At 36.7% G+C, this 22,282-nt stretch overlaps 1 protein-coding gene across 2 annotated transcripts; it reads left to right on the plus strand.

The window, feature by feature from the left end:
- Positions 1-1,799: 1,799 nt before the first annotated feature.
- On the plus strand, positions 1,800-21,915 carry MLC1 (modulator of VRAC current 1). Of its 2 annotated transcripts, XM_074825491.1 has the most exons (12): positions 1,800-1,923; positions 2,604-2,787; positions 4,922-5,011; positions 7,519-7,572; positions 7,659-7,760; positions 14,206-14,307; positions 15,211-15,282; positions 15,748-15,864; positions 16,795-16,851; positions 17,916-18,038; positions 19,342-19,509; positions 21,338-21,915. In XM_074825491.1, the coding sequence occupies exons 2-12, from the start codon at positions 2,608-2,610 to the stop codon at positions 21,410-21,412; spliced, it is 1,140 nt and encodes a 379-aa protein (XP_074681592.1). In that variant the 5' UTR covers positions 1,800-1,923; positions 2,604-2,607; the 3' UTR covers positions 21,413-21,915. The 2 variants fall into 2 exon arrangements, with proteins under 2 accessions (XP_074681592.1, XP_074681593.1); XM_074825492.1 differs by lacking the exons at positions 7,519-7,572; positions 7,659-7,760.
- The last annotated feature ends 367 nt before the right edge of the window (positions 21,916-22,282 follow it).

Raw genomic sequence — 22,282 nt, forward strand, 5'->3', positions numbered from 1 at the left:
CTCTATCCCAGCCAAAACCAGCAGTTTCCTATGCAATCTTTATAATTAGGAGGAATCTCTGTACAGCACCTTTGCACGTTACCTAGCATTATAAGGTCTTGGCCTGTGGCTTGGGCTCTGGCTACCAGATTTTGCCTTGTGGTTGTGTATACACAAAGATGACCTAAGACTTTTTATGGAACTGAGAACATGAAGTGAAGGGAACCTAAAATAAGGGCCCCAGAAAATTTTTAGAGTAGAAACTAAACTGTGAAGTTTAAGTGTTTTTTGTTGACACTGATGCCAAATCAGATGATACAGTAATTGCGTGAACCTCTGTGCAGAAAGGAAAATGGCAAGCGCACAGGAAAGGGGCAGAAGGAATTTCACCATAACCAGAGAAAACACTGTAGTGCCACACTTGAGAGAAGGAACTTTCAGGTACAATACTGGCTGAAACACTTGGAATTCTGACCAAAAATTTCTAGAGTTTGAGCTCTGCTCTGTTCAGTGGCACAGGACTTACAAATTATTTTTATTCAGAGAGATTAGATCAAATAAATACCTGAATAGCTCACCAATTTTGTGTAAAAAATAAGTTGATCTCCCTAAATTGGTCAAAAGGGATAAAATATGATCCTGTTTTATATCTATGGTAATTGTGTTAGAGCAAACCAGTACCTAGCATTCATTGAAAAATGTGAAGTATTGCCCATTTTCCATTAATCCATAGTCTTTGAAAAGTTACACATAATGGAAATATTTGCATACTGTTTCTTCTGTGAACAGAGGAACAGAAGGGCTTAATTACTTAAGACAGTTTTGTTTGGCTACACAGTCTCTTTTTTGCCCCTTTTCTCACACAGTTTACAGCTGTCTTTAGTGCTGTGTATGGTGTATTAATTTCCATGTTTCAGTCTATTAAAACAATTGTAACATTTTAATATTCTTTCAGTATTGGCTGACATTATGAGAAGAGCAAAGTCTACAGTCCGTACAAATTGAGAAGTAGTGCTGTGCTAAAGTTTTTCGAGCATACTTTAAAGGTGATGCCCTTCAGAATACTGAAGATTTAATTGTGTCTTGGTTACAAGAGTGTTTAAAGTTTAGACAAAAGACCCTGTCATTGCTGTAGCTGTCAAGGTGCCAACATCTTCAAGATAAAAGCATTCTTTTTTTTTTTTTTTTTAGTGCCTAATAAGCAGGAGGACTGGATCCAATGTATGCTGGCCATTGCATGTCACTACTGCCTGCTACATTTAAAATATGTTGTTTAGTCATGGTGTTCTGTAAGTATGAATGTCAGCATGATTGAAGTGTGCAGGGTTTATCTGAACTCTCTAGAAAACTAGGGTTAGTAGAAAAAGATAAAAAAGAGTTATACAGTGAAGATAGAATTCTTGATAGATTTCTAACTTCAAACTTTCTAACCTCCCAACTTGTTGGGATACTTGAATACTTGAATTTTTATCTGTAGTTTATTCTAGGGGAATGCTGCATTGTAAGTAGCTTACACTCTTTTGAAATAAGAACTGGAATGTTGAATATCATTATCACTGGCTATTATAAAAACTAAAACTGCTAAACTATAAGGAAGGTTTTAGTTAAGATACCAAGTAAGGGGCAGTACGCAAATAAAAGAGACTTGAAACTTTTTTAATTTGTTGGTCTGATTTGGAAGCAGCCCTATGAGAATGTAGTACAGTCATTTTCCAGTGTGTTCTGTTAATTAAAATTCAGGAGGCATTTTCCTGTTCCCTGGCTTAACTGAAGTTTTTGCTGTGCTTTTGTTCCATATCTGAATAGATGTTGTTGAAAGCCAAAGTGTAAGGGAGAACTTTTCAAAGACGGCATGACTCACTGAACGGTGAGAATATCACAAAGTGTACAGGCAGCTGTGTTCACAAGACTGTTTTAAACTGACAGTTAACTTTTCAGTTGAAGGTAAGCATGAAGGTTTTTAACTGTTGAAAAATATGCAGTAACTTAATTCTAATATAAGATACTTCTCAAGGTATTTGAACAGGTTGGCAAGCAGTGAGATGAACAAAAAAGGGCTAAGTGAACAAGAGAAATGGTTCATCCTGGGTAAATTAGAAACAGTTTGCTGTAGCTGAGTTATTGTGAGTATATGAGGTCATCGTACTCGTAGTGAAGTCTGTCATTTTAGATACCTGATAAGAAGTGTTAAAATCAAATAGAAGCTAATATCTAAATATGTTAAATATATTTTCTGTCCTAGAGTTAAAAAAAAAAAAGAAAAAAGCTTTGGTTATAAAGTTACCCCCATACTAGACACCTCCAAAAATGGTTCTTAGATCTTGAAATAAGTCTATTGAGGTATCATAGATACACAAACTTTCATTTTGTTGGTATTTATACTGTATTATTATGAACTGTGGCTATAGGATGTAACTTATTGTACACAAGTGAGTTGTTAGAATGCTTACATATTTTGAAATGTAAATACAGCTTGTTACTAAATATGCTTTTATTTATTTTAGCTTAAATAGACAAAAACCTAGCTGAGCACTGATCTGAGTATGTGAAGGAACTAAATTATATTCTTGGTCTTTCTTCATCATTTGCATTTCCATTATTATTATTTAATTGCCTTTGTGAAGTGTTATGACCAGGGAAGAAGGTTACAGAGAAGAATTTAGCTATGACAGGATGCCAACTTTGGAGAGGGGAAAACAAGAGAATGGAAATTATATACCAGATATCAAATCCAGTGACCTTCAGCTATCAAAGAGGCTGCATCCTTGCTTTAGTTACAGAACATGGATCTTTTCTTTGCTGATGGGAGTAAGTACTTTAAATGATACAAAATTTTAAAATGTAGGTGAGGTCTCAGTGCCGAGTAATCTGTTCTGTTTCACATCATTTGGGAACTCAGAATTTCATCACTGATAGTATTGAATATAAATATTTGTACAGAAAGGAACATGTTTAGCAAATTTAGAGTGTAACACTTAATTGACTAATGGTTCTGTGGGTAATTCTGCACTAATCAAAGATGCTGTATGAAGACTGATTTTTCTCTTTAATATTAATCATATAGCATAAACAGAATGAGTGTGGTAGTGGTAAATATCAACCCATATATATGTATAAGCACTGCTTTTTGGTAAAGGATGTAAAGTATCCTGACCATGTACATCCTTTTAACATATTTTTAACTGTTCAGAGTACTTTACTTGGCATGATAGCATTTTGGCATGAAAAATTTGTACGGTACTTAATTGCCACATTAATTTTTCAGGGTTCAATAGTCATATAGTTATTTGGTAGACTCTTCAGGTAGTGAGGTATATACTTGTGTTTCTTACATGAACGTCGTGTTGATTTGACTTTTTGTGTCACTGCTGGAATCATAGGACACTGCTCTTGCACTTACATCATATGCTTCTTCATGTTCTGAGCCAAGTTAATTAAAATTCATTATAGCAATTAGAATTTGATCTTTTCTTTTTCTGCCAGCTTGTGTGTTTTGAAGAGTAATTTTTATTAAGAGCTAAAATGTTTCACTGTTAATATGGTAATTACTTGTTTTTGCACAGTGAGTAAAAGAACTGCCTTATTTTCATGGAAACAGCTGAACATTTTTTCCTTTCTGACAATTTGAAAAACTTGGATTTCCTTTCAGATGTACTGTTACATAAAAAGAGAGCAAAAGAAGAACTGGCTTTCTTTGCATTAAATTTTATCAAACTTAATTGTCAAAAAGAACAACTGTCTTCAGTTAGATTTTTCCCTTTTACTGAGTTGTTGTGAATGATTGGAGATACTAACGGTTAATGCTCATTTCCTGAAGTCATATTATCAAGAAGCATGGTTTTTATGGATAAATGAAAATTCAGTTTTGTTAAACTAATCCAATAAATTCCGATTAGATTTTTCTCCCAAATATTGTAGTGGTTAATTTCTCTCAACCCCTTTGAAAGGCAGTGTCCAGAAAGGAAAGTCTGTATGCTGAGCAACAGAAGTCACAGTGAACAGCGCTGTCTACTTCATGTAGCTGTTGCAAACTGTAGTGACATCAGAGTGACTGCTAGTATGGGCTGTTCTTGTGCAGGAATGTTTCAATATCCTTCAAGCACAATTTCAAGCTGTGTTCTATAAATACTGGTCTTCCAGTCCGCCAGAATCCTCTGTGTGTGTGCTTATACATACATACGCTATCCTTATTTTCTGTCATTTTTTGACAAGGACTTTTTAAAGACCCCTGTAATTTTATATCATGAAAAAAAGGCCCCAATAAAACAGAAGAGTCATTCTGTCTCTCATCTTCCCCAGCCCCTTCAAAGAAATGCCCACTAAGGAACGACAAGCAAAAAGAAAAAATGTTAGTAGAATACACTAATCATTTATTTCTGAGAGTGTAACTTCGATAATTATGAAATAAACAGAATAGTTAAGAAGGGAACGGGAGGAGTTGAACATTTATGGGTGTGCCACTGGACCACAGCAGAAAGAGATTGGAGGGAGGCAGCAATATAGGTGGAAGAATCTTCATCAGTGTATCCTAATATTATTTTTGTTACTGTATTCTAGTTGATAATTGCCCAGCTGCTGATATGCATAATGAATTTTGGTGGAGCCAAGCAGAGAATGCAAAATAGAGGCTTAGTTGGGGTTTCTGTAACATTTTTAGCACTAAGTGCTGCAATTACCTTTTGAGCATTTTGTTAGGTGTTTGCCCAGTCAGGGCACAATGCTTGTTTCAGACATGATTATATTGTTCAGTATTGAGTCTTGGTAACCAGCAAAACATCTCCTTCAGAACTCACCATGTTTTGATATTTTTCTTCAAAATTATTCACATTGTTAAATGTTCATCAGTAGCTTAATTTGAAAGGAATTACTGATTTCTATCTGACTAGTTGCTTTTTAAAAATAGTTTTATTCATGTTAATTTATCTTATTTGTTGCTTTGCAGACTTGCCTCCTTATTACTTCTGGATTTTCACTATATCTGGGAAATATTTTTCCATCTGAAATGGATTATTTACGTTGTGCAGCAGGTTCAGTAAGCATTCTTAATTATTTGCTGTGGCTGTTTGAGAACAAAATCAACAGTAAATAATTTTTGTGGGTTTATTGTCTTTTATTCTGTCTGTCTTTTTACTACTAACTTTCTTCATGGAAGATTTAATTCTGTTTAACAGTTCATTAAATGGATTTTCATCCCAGGGTTAAGGGAATAATGATTGTCATAAAGACAACTGGTTTGTGCTACTATTTTTGTTAACCAGCTCACCACTGGTGTGCAGTAGTTATCTGCATGAACATATTTTCTGTGCTCCATTTTAAGAAAATTTGCATTGTTAAGTACTTGGGGAATTTCCTGGCTAAAAGGTATCAGAATATATTTCAGATCGTATTTCAAAGTATTACTCTTTCAGTTTATTTTGCCTTAATATCCAAGTACTGAAGCAGACTAACATTCTCTTGAATATTACTATTTTATTAGTAAAATACACATTAAAGATGTCTGACATTTCCAAAGTCCAGTATTTTTTACTATATTTTTAGGGACTCAAATTTTTTTTGTTGGTTATATAATAAGATTATATATACATAATCTACACTTCAGAGCTATGTGCGTAAGATGACTCTGATGTACTTGCTTTGTTCATGGCAAGATTCTGTTCTGTCATTGTTATGTTCACAACTTGACTTGCAGATTTGTTTTAAGTTAGGTGCAAGACTCATGCTTTACTTTAAACAAACAAGTCCCAGGATTTGTTCTGTGAATGAGTTGTCACTTATGTTTCTGCTAGAGGTGTTAGTGTAAGTTGAAGCAGTTTTTGAAGTTAACTTCACTGATGTGTTACTCTCTGCAACATTAGTGTTAGTTACAGAGATGTCTCTTTTTCTGTTCCAAATCTTGTCTCTTTGAACTTTGTATGAATTGAGAATTACCAAAGATCTGGTAGATGCAGAAGGTTATCACATTGGGTTTGAATGGCTTGCTGTGGGTAAAGATGTGTACATTTGGGTATGTGTATGTGAGTAAGGTGTTACAGCTCCTACTACAGGTAACGGAGTCAATATAGTGGGAAGAGCCTAAAGAGCTGTATAGGTGCCTGACCACTAAGTGTCTAGTTTAGCTTGAGCTGAATTGCTCTCTAGACTTTTTTAACCAACTTGACTAGTTGTCGGAGTCACCATTAGCCGGGCTCCTTATTTCTCCATGCGGGAACAGAAACGACGCAACACCAATGTGATGATCAGGTCGTCCATCTTTTTTTTATTCCAATCCTGGTTACATTTATATTCTACTAAGTTCCATACACGCACTCATCTATCTTCTAATAGGCTACAGGTCATCTACACGCGCTGTTCACGCACCTCTACAAGCATTTGCATTGGTTAATTGCAATTAGCACGTAAAGCCCAAAACTTGCCAAAACTCCCTTATCTCATACCCTGTTTTGCTCAGACTTGTGTGCTTTTGCTGACCACAGGTGTTTCTCACTTATCTGCTATCTTGTGTGTTTTTGCCAGCCTTATTTTGCTGGCCTTGTCTTCGTCCTTGCATTCTTCTGTCTGCACTAACTTTCTCCCAGCGCGGCCCAGACTCCTACAACTAGTAGTAGGATTCAGTTGCCTAAACATAGTCCTGTAATGTTCTAGAGACTCTAGGGTATCCAGGACATAAAAGGATGTTTTAATTATGTTAATTATGTTAACTACAGGTGTTAAGGAAGTGCTGCCAAGAATTTTAGATGTCAATAGTAATCTAGTTATAGTAGTTCCATTGTTAAGCCATCAGTGTTCAGATGTGTCAAAAGATAATTAGTAAAGAAATGCAGCATTTGTGACATGATTCATTATTTAACATGGAAACTTCAAAAAAAACCCTTAGTTGAGTATCTTTTTATTTTGCTTAGTAGTATGTTGTAACATTATGTGTTTGTGAAAATAGAATTGGATCTGTAATGGTACCATGTCTATTGTGGTGGGGAACAGCTAAGGGATAGAGAAATTACTTTGTGAAGCTTTTCACTTATGCATGATTTTTCCGTTTAGCTCTGCCCTTCAGTACAGAAACACAGTTCCTAGTGAATGTAGTGGAGATCCCAGGCACAATTCTTGAAGTGTAATTTGACTCATCAGATCAGTTTTTACAAAGTTCTTCAGAACGGTGTTGAGACTGGCCAGATTTTAGCTTACACAACCATGACTGTTTAAAAGAATGTGGAGGCCCAGTTTGGGAGTAGCAGTGTTTTTCTTTTCCTGCTCAAGGATCTCAGGCCTTCTAGAGTTAATTTAAACTAACAAAGGCATGAAATGCCTCATGAAAGACTTTCTTTCTTTTCTTTACTCATCACATTGTGCTGGGTAGCTAGTCAAAACTGAGGGATGTGGAAGGCATATTTAAACCAACAGAATTTCCTCAGAGTTTCTGATCTTCTGTTTGTCTAAGTCAACTGAAATATGAATTCAGACCAAATAAAATACATGTATAGAAATATATATAAATTTCTTTGTGCAGAATATCCCACTAGTCTTCTCTTTTAATTTTCCCAGTGTATTCCATCAGCAGTTGTGAGCTTTGCTATAGCGAGGAATAAAATTAATGTGGTAAGTATAAGATTTTATTGGAAATTATATTTTTTCCCCCTTTTGGTTAAAATGAGAGAGAAACCCATTCTAAAACTGTTTTTCAGATACCCAATTTTCAGATTCTGTTTGTCTCTACATTTGCTGTTACAACAACATGTTTAATTTGGTTTGGATGCAAACTTGTCCTCAATCCATCAGCTATAAATGTAAGTTACTAAAACATTTATTAATTAATGCTACATTTATCTTTGTTAAAAAAAAAGTGGGGGTGAGGTGCATGGAAATCACATGTAATTACCTTGTCAATATCCCAGTATTCTTACTTAGTCTGTGAGGAGAGACCATCTAGCAGTAACTTTACTAAGACAAGACTGGAAAATTGACATCAGCGATGAAAACTTATTTGGCTGAAAGATGCACGGTACAGCTAACTTAGAGGAGATTAATATGGAAACGACTTTCCCATCTTCTTGTATTCAAAGTTCAAAAACATGAATGAGATCTTCAAATGTGATTCAGTTTGATCAACTGATTTTATTTTTCTCTTGACTGTAGCAAGTTCTGTTGGTTTTGGGGTTTTTTTGTGAAAGAGCATGGTCAGAAAAGAAAATTGAAAATAAATTAGTAGCTCATCTGTAGATTAGTCAGTTTTTAGGGTTGAATTGTACCGAAATGAGAAGATGTCCCAAACAGTGCTGCTTCTAGGACATTTCATCATCAGATTAAGCATAATCCTTTCCTGGATCTGCTTTAATGGATAGTTTTGCTTGTGAGGCCACCAGGAAAGAAGCTTTTGAGGAACATTTTTCTTATACATCATCAACAAAGAGAATGCAGGAGTTACATCATTTGAAGCACACATATTTGATGCTGGGTAAAGTTCACTGGATTTGAGTCACAACCTTTTGACATCTGTCTGTGGTAGTCAGAGCCCAACAGTAGAACTACAGGGTAGTTTTGGTTTTTTTTGCTATGGTAAAACATTCTGAGATCTCTGTACTTTTGTACTACACAAGAATATTACATGTGTGAGTAAATAACACAGTGATAGGTATTATTGTTACTACTGATGAATATTCATAATAGAGCATCACAGAATAGCAGTACTCAATACAACTATATCACACATTTTGTATAAAGGTTAATGACTGCTCTCATGTGCTATTCAGTTCTTTTGCCACTGTCATATCAACTGTTGTGATACTAAGAGCTCAGCAGTAATAATGGCTCCCTATAATAATGTAGCAGATCTGAATTGTTAGTAACAAAAGACTTTGCCAACAGAAAAATAGTGCCGAGATAGAGTTTGCTTTGGAGTTATCTATGCTATTTTAATAACATGTGGTTTGCTCCAGGTTTCATAGATGTTGAACTTTTAAATGAACTGTGCTTACTTCCCCTTAGAAAGTGCAGTATATTAGGCCAATACTTACAAACCTGCTTTTAAAATTAATTCACTAAGTCTAGCTTCACATCTGTGTGCAGCTGGCCTAATTTTCAGAGAGATGGAGTACTGTAGTCAATTTGAGCTGTGGAGATTTAGTACTCTGGTCAGTCAGATCACTTGAATTCAAGCAGTACTGGCTTTAGATGTAGTCAGTTTTGCTTTGTGTTTGATGGGACAATGTCATGGCCCCCTGGGCTCTGTGTGTATCTCAGGAGAGTTTATACCAGTCAATTCGTTGCACAGCCTTTGCTAGCTTATTGATAATGTGGCAGTTCCCTCATGCATTTGCCCCCTCAAGTGTCTTAGGCTGTTGGGTCTGAATGAATTAAATGCAAGACACGGGGGTACTGCCTTTTCCCTTTTCCCTTTCTTTCTTGGTAGAGAGTTCAAATATTAGAAACTAGTCCAAGCATTCTGAGAGAAAACATCAGAGAAGCGTGACTGGAGACTACCAGTCCCTTTGCATTCCCTTTACCCTGGTAGACAGGATCACAGTGCTGTCAGGACAGTGGAGCGCTATGTCTGCTCAGGAAAGGTGGGCCCAAGGGACTCATTTTGCCACCACAATAAATAGTTATTTTGTAATGGGCCCCAGTGTGACAAAATCAATTTTTCTTATGCTCTCAAGAAGCTTTGAGCTGTCCCTGTGTGTAAGAGCTTAAATTTAGTTGTATACTTTTGAAGTGAATAGTTTTTTGATTGCATAAAAATTTGAATTTTCTATTATTAAATATTCACAATTTTTGTATTTTCAAAGCAGATTAAACCATTTGAAAAAAGAGGTTATATTAGACTTGAAAAGTGTAAGTGACAAACTTTAAATTTATAACAAGGCAAATTCTCTTTTTTGCCAAATGTTAATTATCTATAATAATATCCACAAGGCATTCTTGGTTATGTTGTTTTAATTTTTTTCACTTGCCTACTGCATGTCCATACTATGTCATTGATCACTGAATAAAGGTAAGTGAGGATAACTGTGTGTGCAGAGCTGGCTCTGAAGCTTTTTTGAACCTTTCTGTCTTAAGACTTATTTGTAGTGCTGACTTGCTCTCCTCTTTGAAGGATGCTGTTTCAGTGACACAGTCTTACTGTCTGGCAGCTCATTGCCAGCTGTTCTCCATTATCCATGTGGTACAAAGAAAATGTAGAATACCATCTCTTTAACTGTTCTTTCATCATCATATTTATTTTCCCTCCCCGTGGGAAACTGCACAAGAAAATAATACTAGGTCTGATGTGAAATCACTGCCAGTAGTTTAAAAGCAGTAAGACTCATAAAAAAGGGTAAGTTTATCCAATTAAGACAATTCACATTTAAACTCCCCCCCTGCCCCCCTCCCCTGCTTTATTAAGGACCTGGGTAATTCTTCATTAGTGTTACTTGTATTGATGGATAACTACAAAATTACTTTAGATATATAAATAGAATGCAAGATACAAGCCACATCCTAGACTGTGACTGTGTGACACCACTCCAGCAGGGTGCAGGTCTGTAGTTGGTATACTACCAACAAGAAGGATGTGATGTGTAAAAGATGCAAACTGCCACTGCTGCCACTCTGTTTTTCCCAGCTTTCAGAGTAGGAAGCCTGATGGACAAAAATGAGTGGAACCTCGTGCGTGCTGGCCACTGTAACTGAAAGCATTCAGATCTTGAACAGGATTGATATTAACTCCAAACTGAGTACATACATTTATTGTCTCCTTGCAAGTTGAGTGTCTGTACCTCCATTACAGTTGAGTTGATCCACTCACTGGGACCCTTCAATACAATCCTTGGTGTAGATGGCTAAGGCAGGAATCTGAACTCAGGCCTGAACTTAGACATCTCTTATTTTAAAAGTGCTGTGGTGCGGTTGACACGCTGGAGGGAAGGGATGTGCCATCCAGAGGGACCTGGACAGACTTGAGAGGTGGTACTGTGCAAACCTCATGACGTTTAACAAGGCCAAATGCAAGGTCCTGCACATGGTTTGGGGCAATCCCAAGCACAAATACAGCCTGGGCGATGAGTGGATTGAATGCAGCCCTGCGGAGAAGGACTTGGGGGTATTAGTGGATGGAAAACTTGACTATGAGCCAGCAATGTGCGCTCGCAGCCCAGAAAGCCAACTGTATCCTGGGCTGCATCAAGAGATGTGTGGCCAGCAGGTCAAGGGAGGGGATCCTCCCCATCTACTCCTCTCTCATGAGACCCCACCTGGAGCTCTGTGTCCAGCTCTGAGGCCCCCAACATATGGAGGACATGGACCTGCTTGAGTGGGCCTAGAGGAGGCCACAAAGATGATTAGGGGCTGGAGCACCTCCCCTGTGAGGACACGCTGAGAGAGTTGGGGGTGTTCAGCCTGGAGAAGAGAAGGCTCCAGGGAGACTTTATAGTGGCCTTCCAGTACTTAAAGGGGGCCTACAGGAAAGATGGGCAGGGACTCTTTATCAGGAAATGTAGTGATAGGATGAGGGGTAACAGTTTTAAACTGAAAGAGGGCAGATTTAGATTGGACATAAGGAAGAAATTCCTTACTGTGAAGGTGGTGAGACACTGGAACAGGTTGCCCAGAGAAGCTGTGGATGCCCCCTCCCTGGAGTGTTCAAGGCAAGGTTGGACGGGGCTTTGAGCAACCTGATCCGGTGAAAGGTGTCCCTGCCCATGGCAGGGGGGCTGGAACTAGATGATCTTTAAGGTCCTTTCCACCCCAAATTGTTCTATGATTCTATGATATTCTGCCTGACTGCTGCTTCTACTCTGGATGGGTGAGAGTCTCCCAGTCCTGTGTCATACATTCCATTCATGCAGGCATGTTCAATATGCTTGAATATTTCAAACGGCACTAGCAGCTAGTATAATTGAACCCTGTCTCAGTAAGTGACTAGTTGTCCCAGTAGCTTTTGGGGTTCCCTGTCCTTTCTGTATAGACTAGGTCCTCAGTGACAGTAGTGGAAGCTTAGGCGACATGGGTGCACACGGATACTGGAGTGTAAGTGCTTGATTTGGTTGCCTAACCATAAGCGTCTGTCTCCATTAGGTTTGTGCTGGCTTGTCCTGCCTTGCTCCAGCATCTGGTCCAAGAGGGCATCAGTTTCCTTATGGTCTTCTGTCATTTGTCAGACCTGTGCAGATGTCTTGAAACATCTGGAGGATATCTTAAATCATGTTAAAAGTATGCATTTAAGCAACTATATTCAGCTTTAAATTATTTTATCTTTAAATTGATTCAGCCCTGTCATACAGTTTCAGTGAGCCACATTTTTAATAGCTGGTGCAGGTTTAGAGCAAATTGTATTAAGGTTGTGCTAATCTACTGCTTTCTACCCAGTTGCACTTGCATGTTCCTTAGTCAAGGAAGAGGATTAGGGACACAGCTTAGTTCTCTGCATCTGGTGATAGATTTTATGTACAGTGGTAGTTGTAGAGAGAATGTTCTTTAGTGCTTAGAAATCTAACATTGAATTTTCCATTGTTACAGATGGTATAAAAAGATATTTATTTCTATCTTTAGCTGTATTTCTGTTTAAAAAATAAAACCAAGAAAACCACCTACACTCCAAAACTGGAGATGAGATATTTTTACTTTGGTTTAGGGGTATTGAACTAATTTTGTCAGTGGAAGGCTCTACCTGATATTCTAGACATGTCATATCAGAAAAAGCATACTGGAAAGATAAAAGTTACATTAAAAAATCTAAGTTATTTACTGTTACTTTTCCATTTTTTGTTATTTACTTCTTATACCTAGCACTAAATGAGCTAGTCCATCAGTGTAGTTACAGTGCTTCAGGACTCAAACTTGTATGTCTGTTTGGCACTGCACTGTATAGCGTGGCCTTGCCAGCCCATGTCAGTACCAACCCTATGTGTCAAAACACATCCAAATAATGGGAATTTACAGGCTGGATTAAATTGTTCTGCAGGCCACATGTTTGACACCTCTTCTTTTGCCAAATAATATCTTTATTCTTCATGCTAACTCTTTCCCTAGAAACTTACCCTTAGGACATTTATTGCTGTTTGTGGCTCTAGTACAACTGTACAGTCTGTTGTGTACTGCAAGGCACATAGTTCCAATTATGATTTCCTGAGAAGGATGAATTTTAGTGCCCCAAAAAGCCTCTTAAATCTGCCACCTATGATCTCTTTCAAAAAACGTGTGCTGCAAGATATGTGTGAGAGAAAAACTGAGATTTGATCATCAGCAAAGCAGGTCTGACATGAGGGAACAATATAATTCTGTCCTAAGTTATTAAGCAGTGAATGGTCTGCTATAATTGTATAGGTTCTGAATGGAGTCAGTTCTCCCTAAACTTTTGGTACTTTGCCCAATGGCCTGACCTAACCACCAAATGTTTTCTTCGGCTGCTGGTGGAAAAACATGGTGCTTTGGAAGGCAAGAGAGGAAGATCCACTCTGCCTAACTTGCCTGCCTCTAGAAAATTATTCAGCCCATGTAGAGTATGTATTTACCTCTTTTCATGAGATAATAAGGAACCAAGGAGAAATGTTAATTATTACGTTCACTAATTTATCTCTTGAAGATGAGCAGTGGCAGGAGGAATGGCAGCATCCATGTTTTTGCACAATAATGTAGTCTGTTAGACCTGCAAGAGCTATGAAAGCAGGAAGAGTGTTCAGCAGCACTCTGTTAGCACTAGGTAGAGCACAGAGCTAAGATTCTCAGCCCAGTTCTTTGGGTTGTGTTTTCATCCAGCATTAGATGTTGTATTGCACCGTTTGGATTGCAGCATAGGGGTTGGGAGCCTGTGGCCTTTCTTCCCTCTGCAGTGGACTGCTTTAGCCCTTGGGCTAGTCAGCCTTGCTCTTGTTTGTCCTCTTTCTGTTTCTGTGAATCTTCCATGCTTTGCTGCAGTGTTCTACACGTGGAAGGTCCTGCAAAATGCAAACGTACCCAGCAATTGCCCCCTTGTCATTAAGTGCTCTTCTGGAATACAGTGATAAAATCTTCAGGTGGAATATTCCCATAAATGAAATAAATATTTCTTTCTCAGATTAGGTATTCTGAATATTATGTAGATAAGTGTTGTCCTAGAAATTCATCAAGAACCAAGAAAACGCTTAACAAGGTACCTAATTAACAGATATGTCTCAGTGTCACAGAAAATAGCCTGCTGGATCCTGCTAGATCCCACCCCCACCCCCTTTTAATATGAAAGATGTAACTCATTTATATCTGGGATTTTACTGACAGATAAATTTCAACTTGATTCTACTTATTCTGCTGGAAATCTTCATGGCAACTACTGTGATCATTTCAGCTAGGTCTACTGAAGACTGCTGTACGAGAAACAAAGTATGTACCCTCCCTTAAGGATTAAAAATGTCCTTTTTTTTTTTTTTTTTTGTGTTAAAATGTTCAATTTTTCCTGTATTACATATGTTGGCAAGTAACTAGTGACTCCAGTATGTAACTTCAAAATTACATGGTAAAACTAGATTTGAACAATAAATAAAAGTAACGTACTAAACAGTAATAGCCTCTTCTATCTTTGAGTGCAGTGGACCTTCTTGCAAAATGACCTGTTGCAATAATACAGCACAGGGTTGTTTGAATATCTTATGAACAGGCATGGAAAATATTTTCTTTCTGTTTTGTAGAACAAACCTTAATGACATATGAAACATTAGAATACTGTGACTTGTATGTATGCAGGCAGTGCCTTTTGAAGCCTAAGGCGGAGAAAGTATTCATCATGTATGACAATTTGGTGGTATCTGACTATAGGTAAAATTTGTTTTAGTCACAAGTGCTCTCCCAAATCCTACCCTCATTTTTCTACAACAGTAGTACTTTTAAGTAATAATAAAACAAACGTGCTGTGCCATTTTGTGTTCCAGTGGAAGTATTTCTTGCTAGATAAAGTTGTGTAGTGTACTGTCCTCCTTCAGTTACTGTTTATCAACATCAGCAAAATCTGAAGGCTCAGGAAGAAAGTATGTATTTTGAAGGTGGAAAGGGGAGTCAAGATGACCATATTTCATTGTTGAACAGTGGTTGTATAACAGCTAATCTGGGACTACCTCATTTGTTTTTAATGTGATTGATGTGTTCTGACACTGGTGTTACTGTCAGCTCTGGTGGGCCAACCAGACATTGCATGCCACTGTCAGGATCTGTAACGGGTTGTACCTTATATTAGAAAGGACTGTATTGCTTTCTGTGGTTTTTTGATCATGATTTTTTATTCCCTTCTAGAATACTGCATATGACAGTACCATCATTTTGAGCAATGTCAGCTTTCCTACTCGAATTCTGAAGTCATACTCAGTAAGAAAAGTGTTTTATTTCATTAAATCAATTTGTTCTTTCATCTAAGAAGTGCTAAGTTTCTTTAAAGCCAGGAAGAAATCAGTGTTGGTAAGACCTGAAAGAATAAAGACAGAAATGGAGATATATCTTAAAATGTTTGCTTTTAGAATATTGCAAGACAAATAATAGCTGCCATGCATAATAGGAAGAAGACTACTTAATGACTTAAGGATAAATAGTGTATAATTAACGGTTGTTCAGTGGAGCTAATAAATGAAAGCATAAATATGTATAATGAGGCTGATCTTGTTTTCACTCAAGCCAGCTGAAGTTTTGCCATAGAGAACTGAAAAACATTGACTTTATGCTTAGCTAATACCATAAATGCATTTTTTCCTTTCAGTGAATTCCTTTCTATATGCAAATAGGAAATTTGGTGTTCAAATGCACTGTTAATAATTTGTGTGCTCTTCTTTGATTTAGGTAGTTGAAGTGATTATTGGAATTTCATCAGTATTTGGTGGAATAATTGCTTTGAATATGGATGTTCTAGTCTCAGGTCCATATCTTTCAGTAACATTCTTTTGGATCTTAGTTGCTGTAAGTAGTGCAAAATGAAGGTACTCTTTCAAAACAATGTCTTTGATTTTTTAAAAATTTCGTGGTGTTTTTTTTTTTTTTTCATTTTCTCCCTCTGTACTGGAATATTTATTTGGCCCTAATACTTATTCGCAATTGCTGCTTAGCAAATGAATTAGTGCTTCAATATACTTATTTGTGTAATGTATTTGTTCTATTTTGATTTACAATACTTTGATTCTTATAAAATGTTCTGATACATTTTCAGTCCTCAGTTCAGTAAAATGGAAATGAGTAATAAAACAAGGGTATTGCAAGTGAAGTGTTTTGTCAGTCAAATCCTAGGTTTTAGGATGTGTCAGGCTGCAAAATAGAAAGTTGAGTTTAGTTGCATCGTGGTAGAATCCTTAGAATATCATCTTTAGCCTGTCAGCCTTAACTGTCTTAAAAGCCTGAGACTGTGATGGGTAACCCTTGGCACTAATAACAACCTGTACCTAGGAGCAGTGGATTCCTAAAGGGTGCTGTGCTACCCTGCTTGCCATGAACTGAACCAGTTGAGAAAGAAGACAATGAACATTAGGTTTATATATGGCTCCTATGTCTGGAAAATCCCTCAGCATGAAGTGGAAAAGGATTATAAACAAGTTTTTCAGCATTTAGAATTCATGAAGTTCAGTAGGGTCCATTAGATTTTTATGTAGAAGTGTCAATATTTCAGTATATGTAGGTTTAATACATGATACTCATTAAATGCAAGTTAAATGAAGATTAGTTTTATCTCTATTTGACTAATTGATTCCTAATACTGTCATAATAAGTCTATACAGTTTTACCTTTTCAGGAAATGTAGGATGTGATCCATGACTAGTGGGAATCACTGTAACTCAATTGTAACTTTTGTAATTTTCAAGTAGGTAAATATTTATTTTGTTATACTTTTTTGTTTAGTGCTTTCCCAGTGCTATTGCAAGTCATGTAGCTGCTGAATATCCAAGTAAATGTCTGGTAAGTGTGTAAAATTCTTGGATTTTGTCATTAGAGTGGAATAATACTAAGTAAGCCTGCCTGTGATAGTGGGCACTACTTGTTTTTAGTTACTTCTACAAAATATAACAGAAATATGTAGCATGTTTGTAAGCTGATATTCCTGAAGAGAAATCCAGTAGGTCCTTTGGAGACTTAATTCCACCAATTCTAGAAAAGAATTGAAAGGACTGTTTGTTACTGGTTCCTTGGGAATGGATATTACTGTAGGAAAACGACGTATCTCATATGGTGTGCCCAGAACTGCTTTCATGGTCCTGAGCTGAGGTCCCTTCTGTTCCATTCTGCTTTCATTATGAGCTGTGATTTCTGAAAGAAGACAGTTAGGTGTGTAGGCTGCTGGACCTAGAACCTATTTAAAACAAATTCCTCATCTGCATGACTAGCAACAAGGACTAAGAATATTCAGTAGAGTGTATTTATTCCTTGACTGTCCCAGATGTGTAGTGAAGCCTCCTTAAAACATCTGTTCTAAGTTATAGTCATGCAACCATATTTAAGTTAGTAATGATACGTGACCACAACTGAAGTCAGAATTTTATCCTGTAGGGATGATATTTGAATGGAAACTCGTCTGCTATTGTGTGTCAATAAATTTGCCTCAAAGCAGTCAAATTTATTTGCATAGTTATTTTAGGCTGTAAATCTGTAATACCTGCTGTTAATTCTCATTATTTCATACAAACTGAAGAATAAATGATACTTCTGTACTGGCTCTCAAAATTGGGTATTGCTTCCTCCGTCTGCCTATGAAAAGGGCTTTTAAAATCAAACAAAATACCCATCACCCATATTAAATGGAAAATGAATTACAAAACAACAGTTTTGGCTAGGAAGCTTAATTTATTCAAAGCTTGCTTCTGTACCTCCATGCAATGTGGATGGCTGTTAATATTTGTCTCATATGTGTAATCTTATACACTTTTACACACTTCTGTTATGCTTGCTTCAAGGAGATAGAATTCACAAACCAAAGTGTTAACTTGTTTTTATTCTTATTTAACATTTATTATCTTATTTTTTAGGTTGAGGTCCTGATTGCCATTAGCAGTGTTACCTCTCCGTTATTGTTCACTGCTTCTGCATACTTATCCTTCAGTATCATGCAAGTTGTTGACATCTTTAAAAATTACCCACCTGCTGTTAAAGTATGTATTTGTATGCAATTGAAAAATTAACATCTATCTATTACAGTAGCAACACACTTGACAATGCAGACATGGTACTGCGTTATAAAGATTGAATAAAATGTTATAGAAATTACTCAAAAAATCTTATTTAACTAATTACACAATTTTACGTATGTTAAATCTATTGCTGCCCTGGAATTATAGTTTTAAAAAATGGGGTATTATTCTAAAAAATCAGTAAAAATAATATGTAATATGCTGGACTCCTTGAGGTTTTTATAAATTTGTAGTATATATATTAAAGATTCTAGGTTTAGTTGAAGAATACATTTTTCTGTTTCTTAGGATGTCTACCAACAGTTGGGATTGTAAGCTTATACCTGGATTCATTCAAAGCCTGGATTGGGGCAGAGAAGAAAAATTTACAAATCTTAAAACATTTCAATATGAAGTGTTACCAGTGCATTGCTGAAGAGCTTTCTAGGGCTTTACCGTCAAAGTGTTTAGCAATCCGAGATGATGTTCACCATTTATGGGGATTAAAATAGTGTCAGTAAGAGTCTTGACTCTTAGTACCCACTAGTCCTTAAGCAGTTTTGTAATTTCAGAAGAAGAGAGGGAAAATGTTTATCAAACTGAGATCTTAATGACTGTAAAACCAGCTTTTGAGTATGTGATCCTATTCTGATACTGGAGGAGCATAGTGTATGGTTGGACCTCAGGAAGTGGTCACAGCTTTAAGTAGCTTCTGTTGCACATGTTGGAGACAGAAGACTGAACTGTAGACAGTTGGTGTGACCTTGCCAAGCATTTCTTACATTCTTACACTACTTTGTGTCTGGATGCAGCAAGAGTGGCCCGCTTTGCAAAGGAGGGTGAACAAGGGCGCAGAAGGTGACAGCAAGGCAGACAAGGACAGTGACCTCATTGGCAAGGGGTGCAGTCCTACAGTAACCAAAAAAAGAAAAACAAGGCAGGTCCAGCCATGGTAACCAGGTTCAGGCAATAGTTCAGTGATTGCCAGACAAGTCCAATCAGCAGTGAGGTTCTATATTTTGGAGGATGGTTTCCTCAATTTTGTTCTATTTCTAGAGGAAAAGATCATTTGGCAAATTAACATTTTGTTAAAAATTATTGATCTGTTCTACTTTGAGTAAACTCAGGCACTCAAATTTTAATTGAAGCTTTATGCTGAAATAAACTGTAAATTATAATTTGAGTTAAAAAATGAAATCTAGATACAAATCTCAAGAATATGGGGGTGGGAATGGCAGAAAATATTTTATTCTGGTAGTTAACATATTCATGTCTCTATTTTCAGCAATCTTATGATGTACTCCTCTTGCTTCTGATGTTGATGCTGCTAATTCAGGCATGCCTTACTATTGGAACTGTAATACAGTGTGTAAATTACAAGACAAAAATGAAACTACATGATTCGTCATGGACAGCATCACAGGTTAAGAAACAGGAATACAAAACAACAGAGGTAGGTATTTATACCCATTATAAAATTTAAAAATCTGTTATTTTAGATTGTTTTGGTAATGTTTCATGTTACTTAATTCAGATCACAATTAAAAGCTGCTCTGTAAGACTGTGAAGATGTTAATGCACTGGTGAATTTTGTAAAAAAGAGATAATATTTTGCTGGTTAAATGATAACTGGGGCATGACAGACGCAATATCTGTAAATCTGTGACAAGTCCTGTTAAGAGAAAAACAGTTGTAAGGTTAAAGCTCCCTTTTGTTTACATTTGTAGTATGGGCTCCCAACTACAGATGAGGTTCGTCATTGTACTAAGATAAAATGATAGTTCTACTGCACAAGATGCAGATCCATAATTGCTATTTCTATGTCAGAATGAAGTTATAGAAAAGATGATGGGCCTTGCATGACCATGTTCTCATAATGAGATAGCCATCTATTAAGAAAGGAATGGATTTAACCCTTTCAATGCGAGCAGAAGTTTTGGGCTGTGGAATGAGAGTACTTGATATAGTTGTACTTTTCCAAGGCCTACTGTGGGGGAGTGAATATACTAAACCAAGTTAGTTTTCTTAAATTCCCTAAACTTAGAATGGGAAGAGTTAAGAACCTGAAGCATAGGACCAAAAACGGGCAAGCTGAGTGAGTGGCTACATGTGCTGGTAGTGCGCAAAGAGGGGTGCCTGGCATCCCAGGTCTTTCCATGTCCTAACTGCACTACCAAAGTTGGTGATAAAGATCAGAATTGATATTCCCTTCCATTTCCCTCCTGTACTTACATGTTCGAGCTATCCTTTCAGATACATATTTATCACATACATTTTTTTAGAACATGGTGGTGCCAGTATTACTGTTACCACTTTTCATATAATCATTTAGGGCTAGAGTGGTATTTCAGGGACCGGGGGAACCCAGCTTTCTTCAGCCTGTGTGGGTTAACTACATCCATTTCATAGCACAGCACTGAAGCACTTAGACTTCCCTCACTTCTGCTGTACAGAGCAAAGTGCTGTATCCTTAAAGACTAGGAGAGAATAACTCACGTTAGCTGGATGCTTACTGCATGGCCTGGCACTAGAGAGTGCTGAATTCAGTCCCTGCTCTAGAAAGAGCATCTGCATTGAAACAGCCCTGGATGGAAAGCACTGGGAGCAGGGACTGAAATTCAGTCAAGTCATTATACAGCTGGTATGGAAAGTGGAAGCTGTGGATTTATGTCCCCTCAGGCTGCTGAGGGCATTTGGCATAGGTTGCTTATTTTCTGAAGTATTCCTAATTTGTGAGTCACTGAGAAATTGGGTGCCAGTTAAATACTAAAAGGAACACTTTGTCCAGAAAAGCAACACCTTTTTGCTTACCTGTTAGTATTTAAACACATGAATAATATTACAGGTAAAGTTGCAGATCCCTTTGGCTTCTCAGAAGTCTGTGTTCTTAGGCAAGACCTTAGTTTGCTTGCATGTATGTAGATAAATCTTGCTTCGGTTGGTTTAGAGATACAGGTGCTAGGCCTTTCAGTCACAATTTAGCAAAAATCTTGAAAAAATGTCCTAAGTAACATGCTTAAAATAGGGATTTGAACAAGTTTCTTTAACCAAAATGTCTCAAGTATTATACAATTTACACTATTATATTTTATATCATAAATGTATACTATACAATAAAGAAAACTATACGAATTTACAGTGTATAGAATATTTTAATAACTCTGTAACTATTCGTGTTTACACTCTCATAGCTTCTCTCAGATATTTACTTGATTGAACTTCAGTTTTTAAACAGAGCATTGTTTCGTGTTTCCATTTGTCTGAAATTTGTTTACTTTTAGGTTTCCAATAATACCTTAAAGGATTTTGACAAAGACAAAGCCTGGAAAGCAGTTGTGGTGCAGATGGCTCAGTAGTTTGGATTCTGCAAATGCAGCCAATACAGTACAGTCCAATACAAATCAACTGTTTGAATTAAGGCTTAAAAACTTTTCAGTTTATAAACAGCAATATAGTTACAGCAGTAGGAGCCAAGGAATAACACAGTAAATAGTGTGTCTCTCTAATAATTTTGAAATACACTGATAATATTTTTAACGCATCTTGTCTCTTCTGTTGGTATCTGTATTCTAGTGTTGCTTTAGAAGATAGCTGTAGAAAAAAGGTAATGAGTCACATGGATTTATACTGATGGCAAAGTAAAATATGACAATATGTAGTAGGCTTCATATATTTGCAAGAGATTGTTATAACTGCAGTTATGCAGTCAGTGTAACTGATAAATGCTTTTGTAAAGTTATGAGTACAAGTCATAATTGATATTTTTGCTTATACTTCACTTTTGTAGGAGTTGTAAAGTTGGTTTGCATCTCATTGCTTTTATATAAATAAAAGTCTTTATTATGTGTAAACTCAAGAATGTGGACTGACATTCTAATTGGAGAGGTGAAAACAGAATATTCTTTCCCATTAAACTTCCATTTCTGGACTGTGAAAGGGGGAAGGGGCTTTTTCTGAGTGACCAGGCACAAAATCTACTAGCCAAAAAACCCCTCAAACCAGAAACAATCAGCCAAATAACAGGAGATACTACTGATATTAAAAGAGTTTTTTCACATATGAAAATGTATTTTTAGGTATATTACTTTTCATTTATTTATTTTCTTAACTATCTTTAAAACTTACAGAACCTAGCTGCCCTCAAACAAGGGATATCCCCCATACAGATTGCCTTTTCCTCTTAGCTGGATTATGTGTATGATCGTATAGATTTTGAACACTAAGAA

Source organism: Strix aluco, chromosome 5 (genome assembly GCF_031877795.1).
Source record: "Strix aluco isolate bStrAlu1 chromosome 5, bStrAlu1.hap1, whole genome shotgun sequence".
Taxonomy (NCBI): domain Eukaryota; kingdom Metazoa; phylum Chordata; class Aves; order Strigiformes; family Strigidae; genus Strix; species Strix aluco.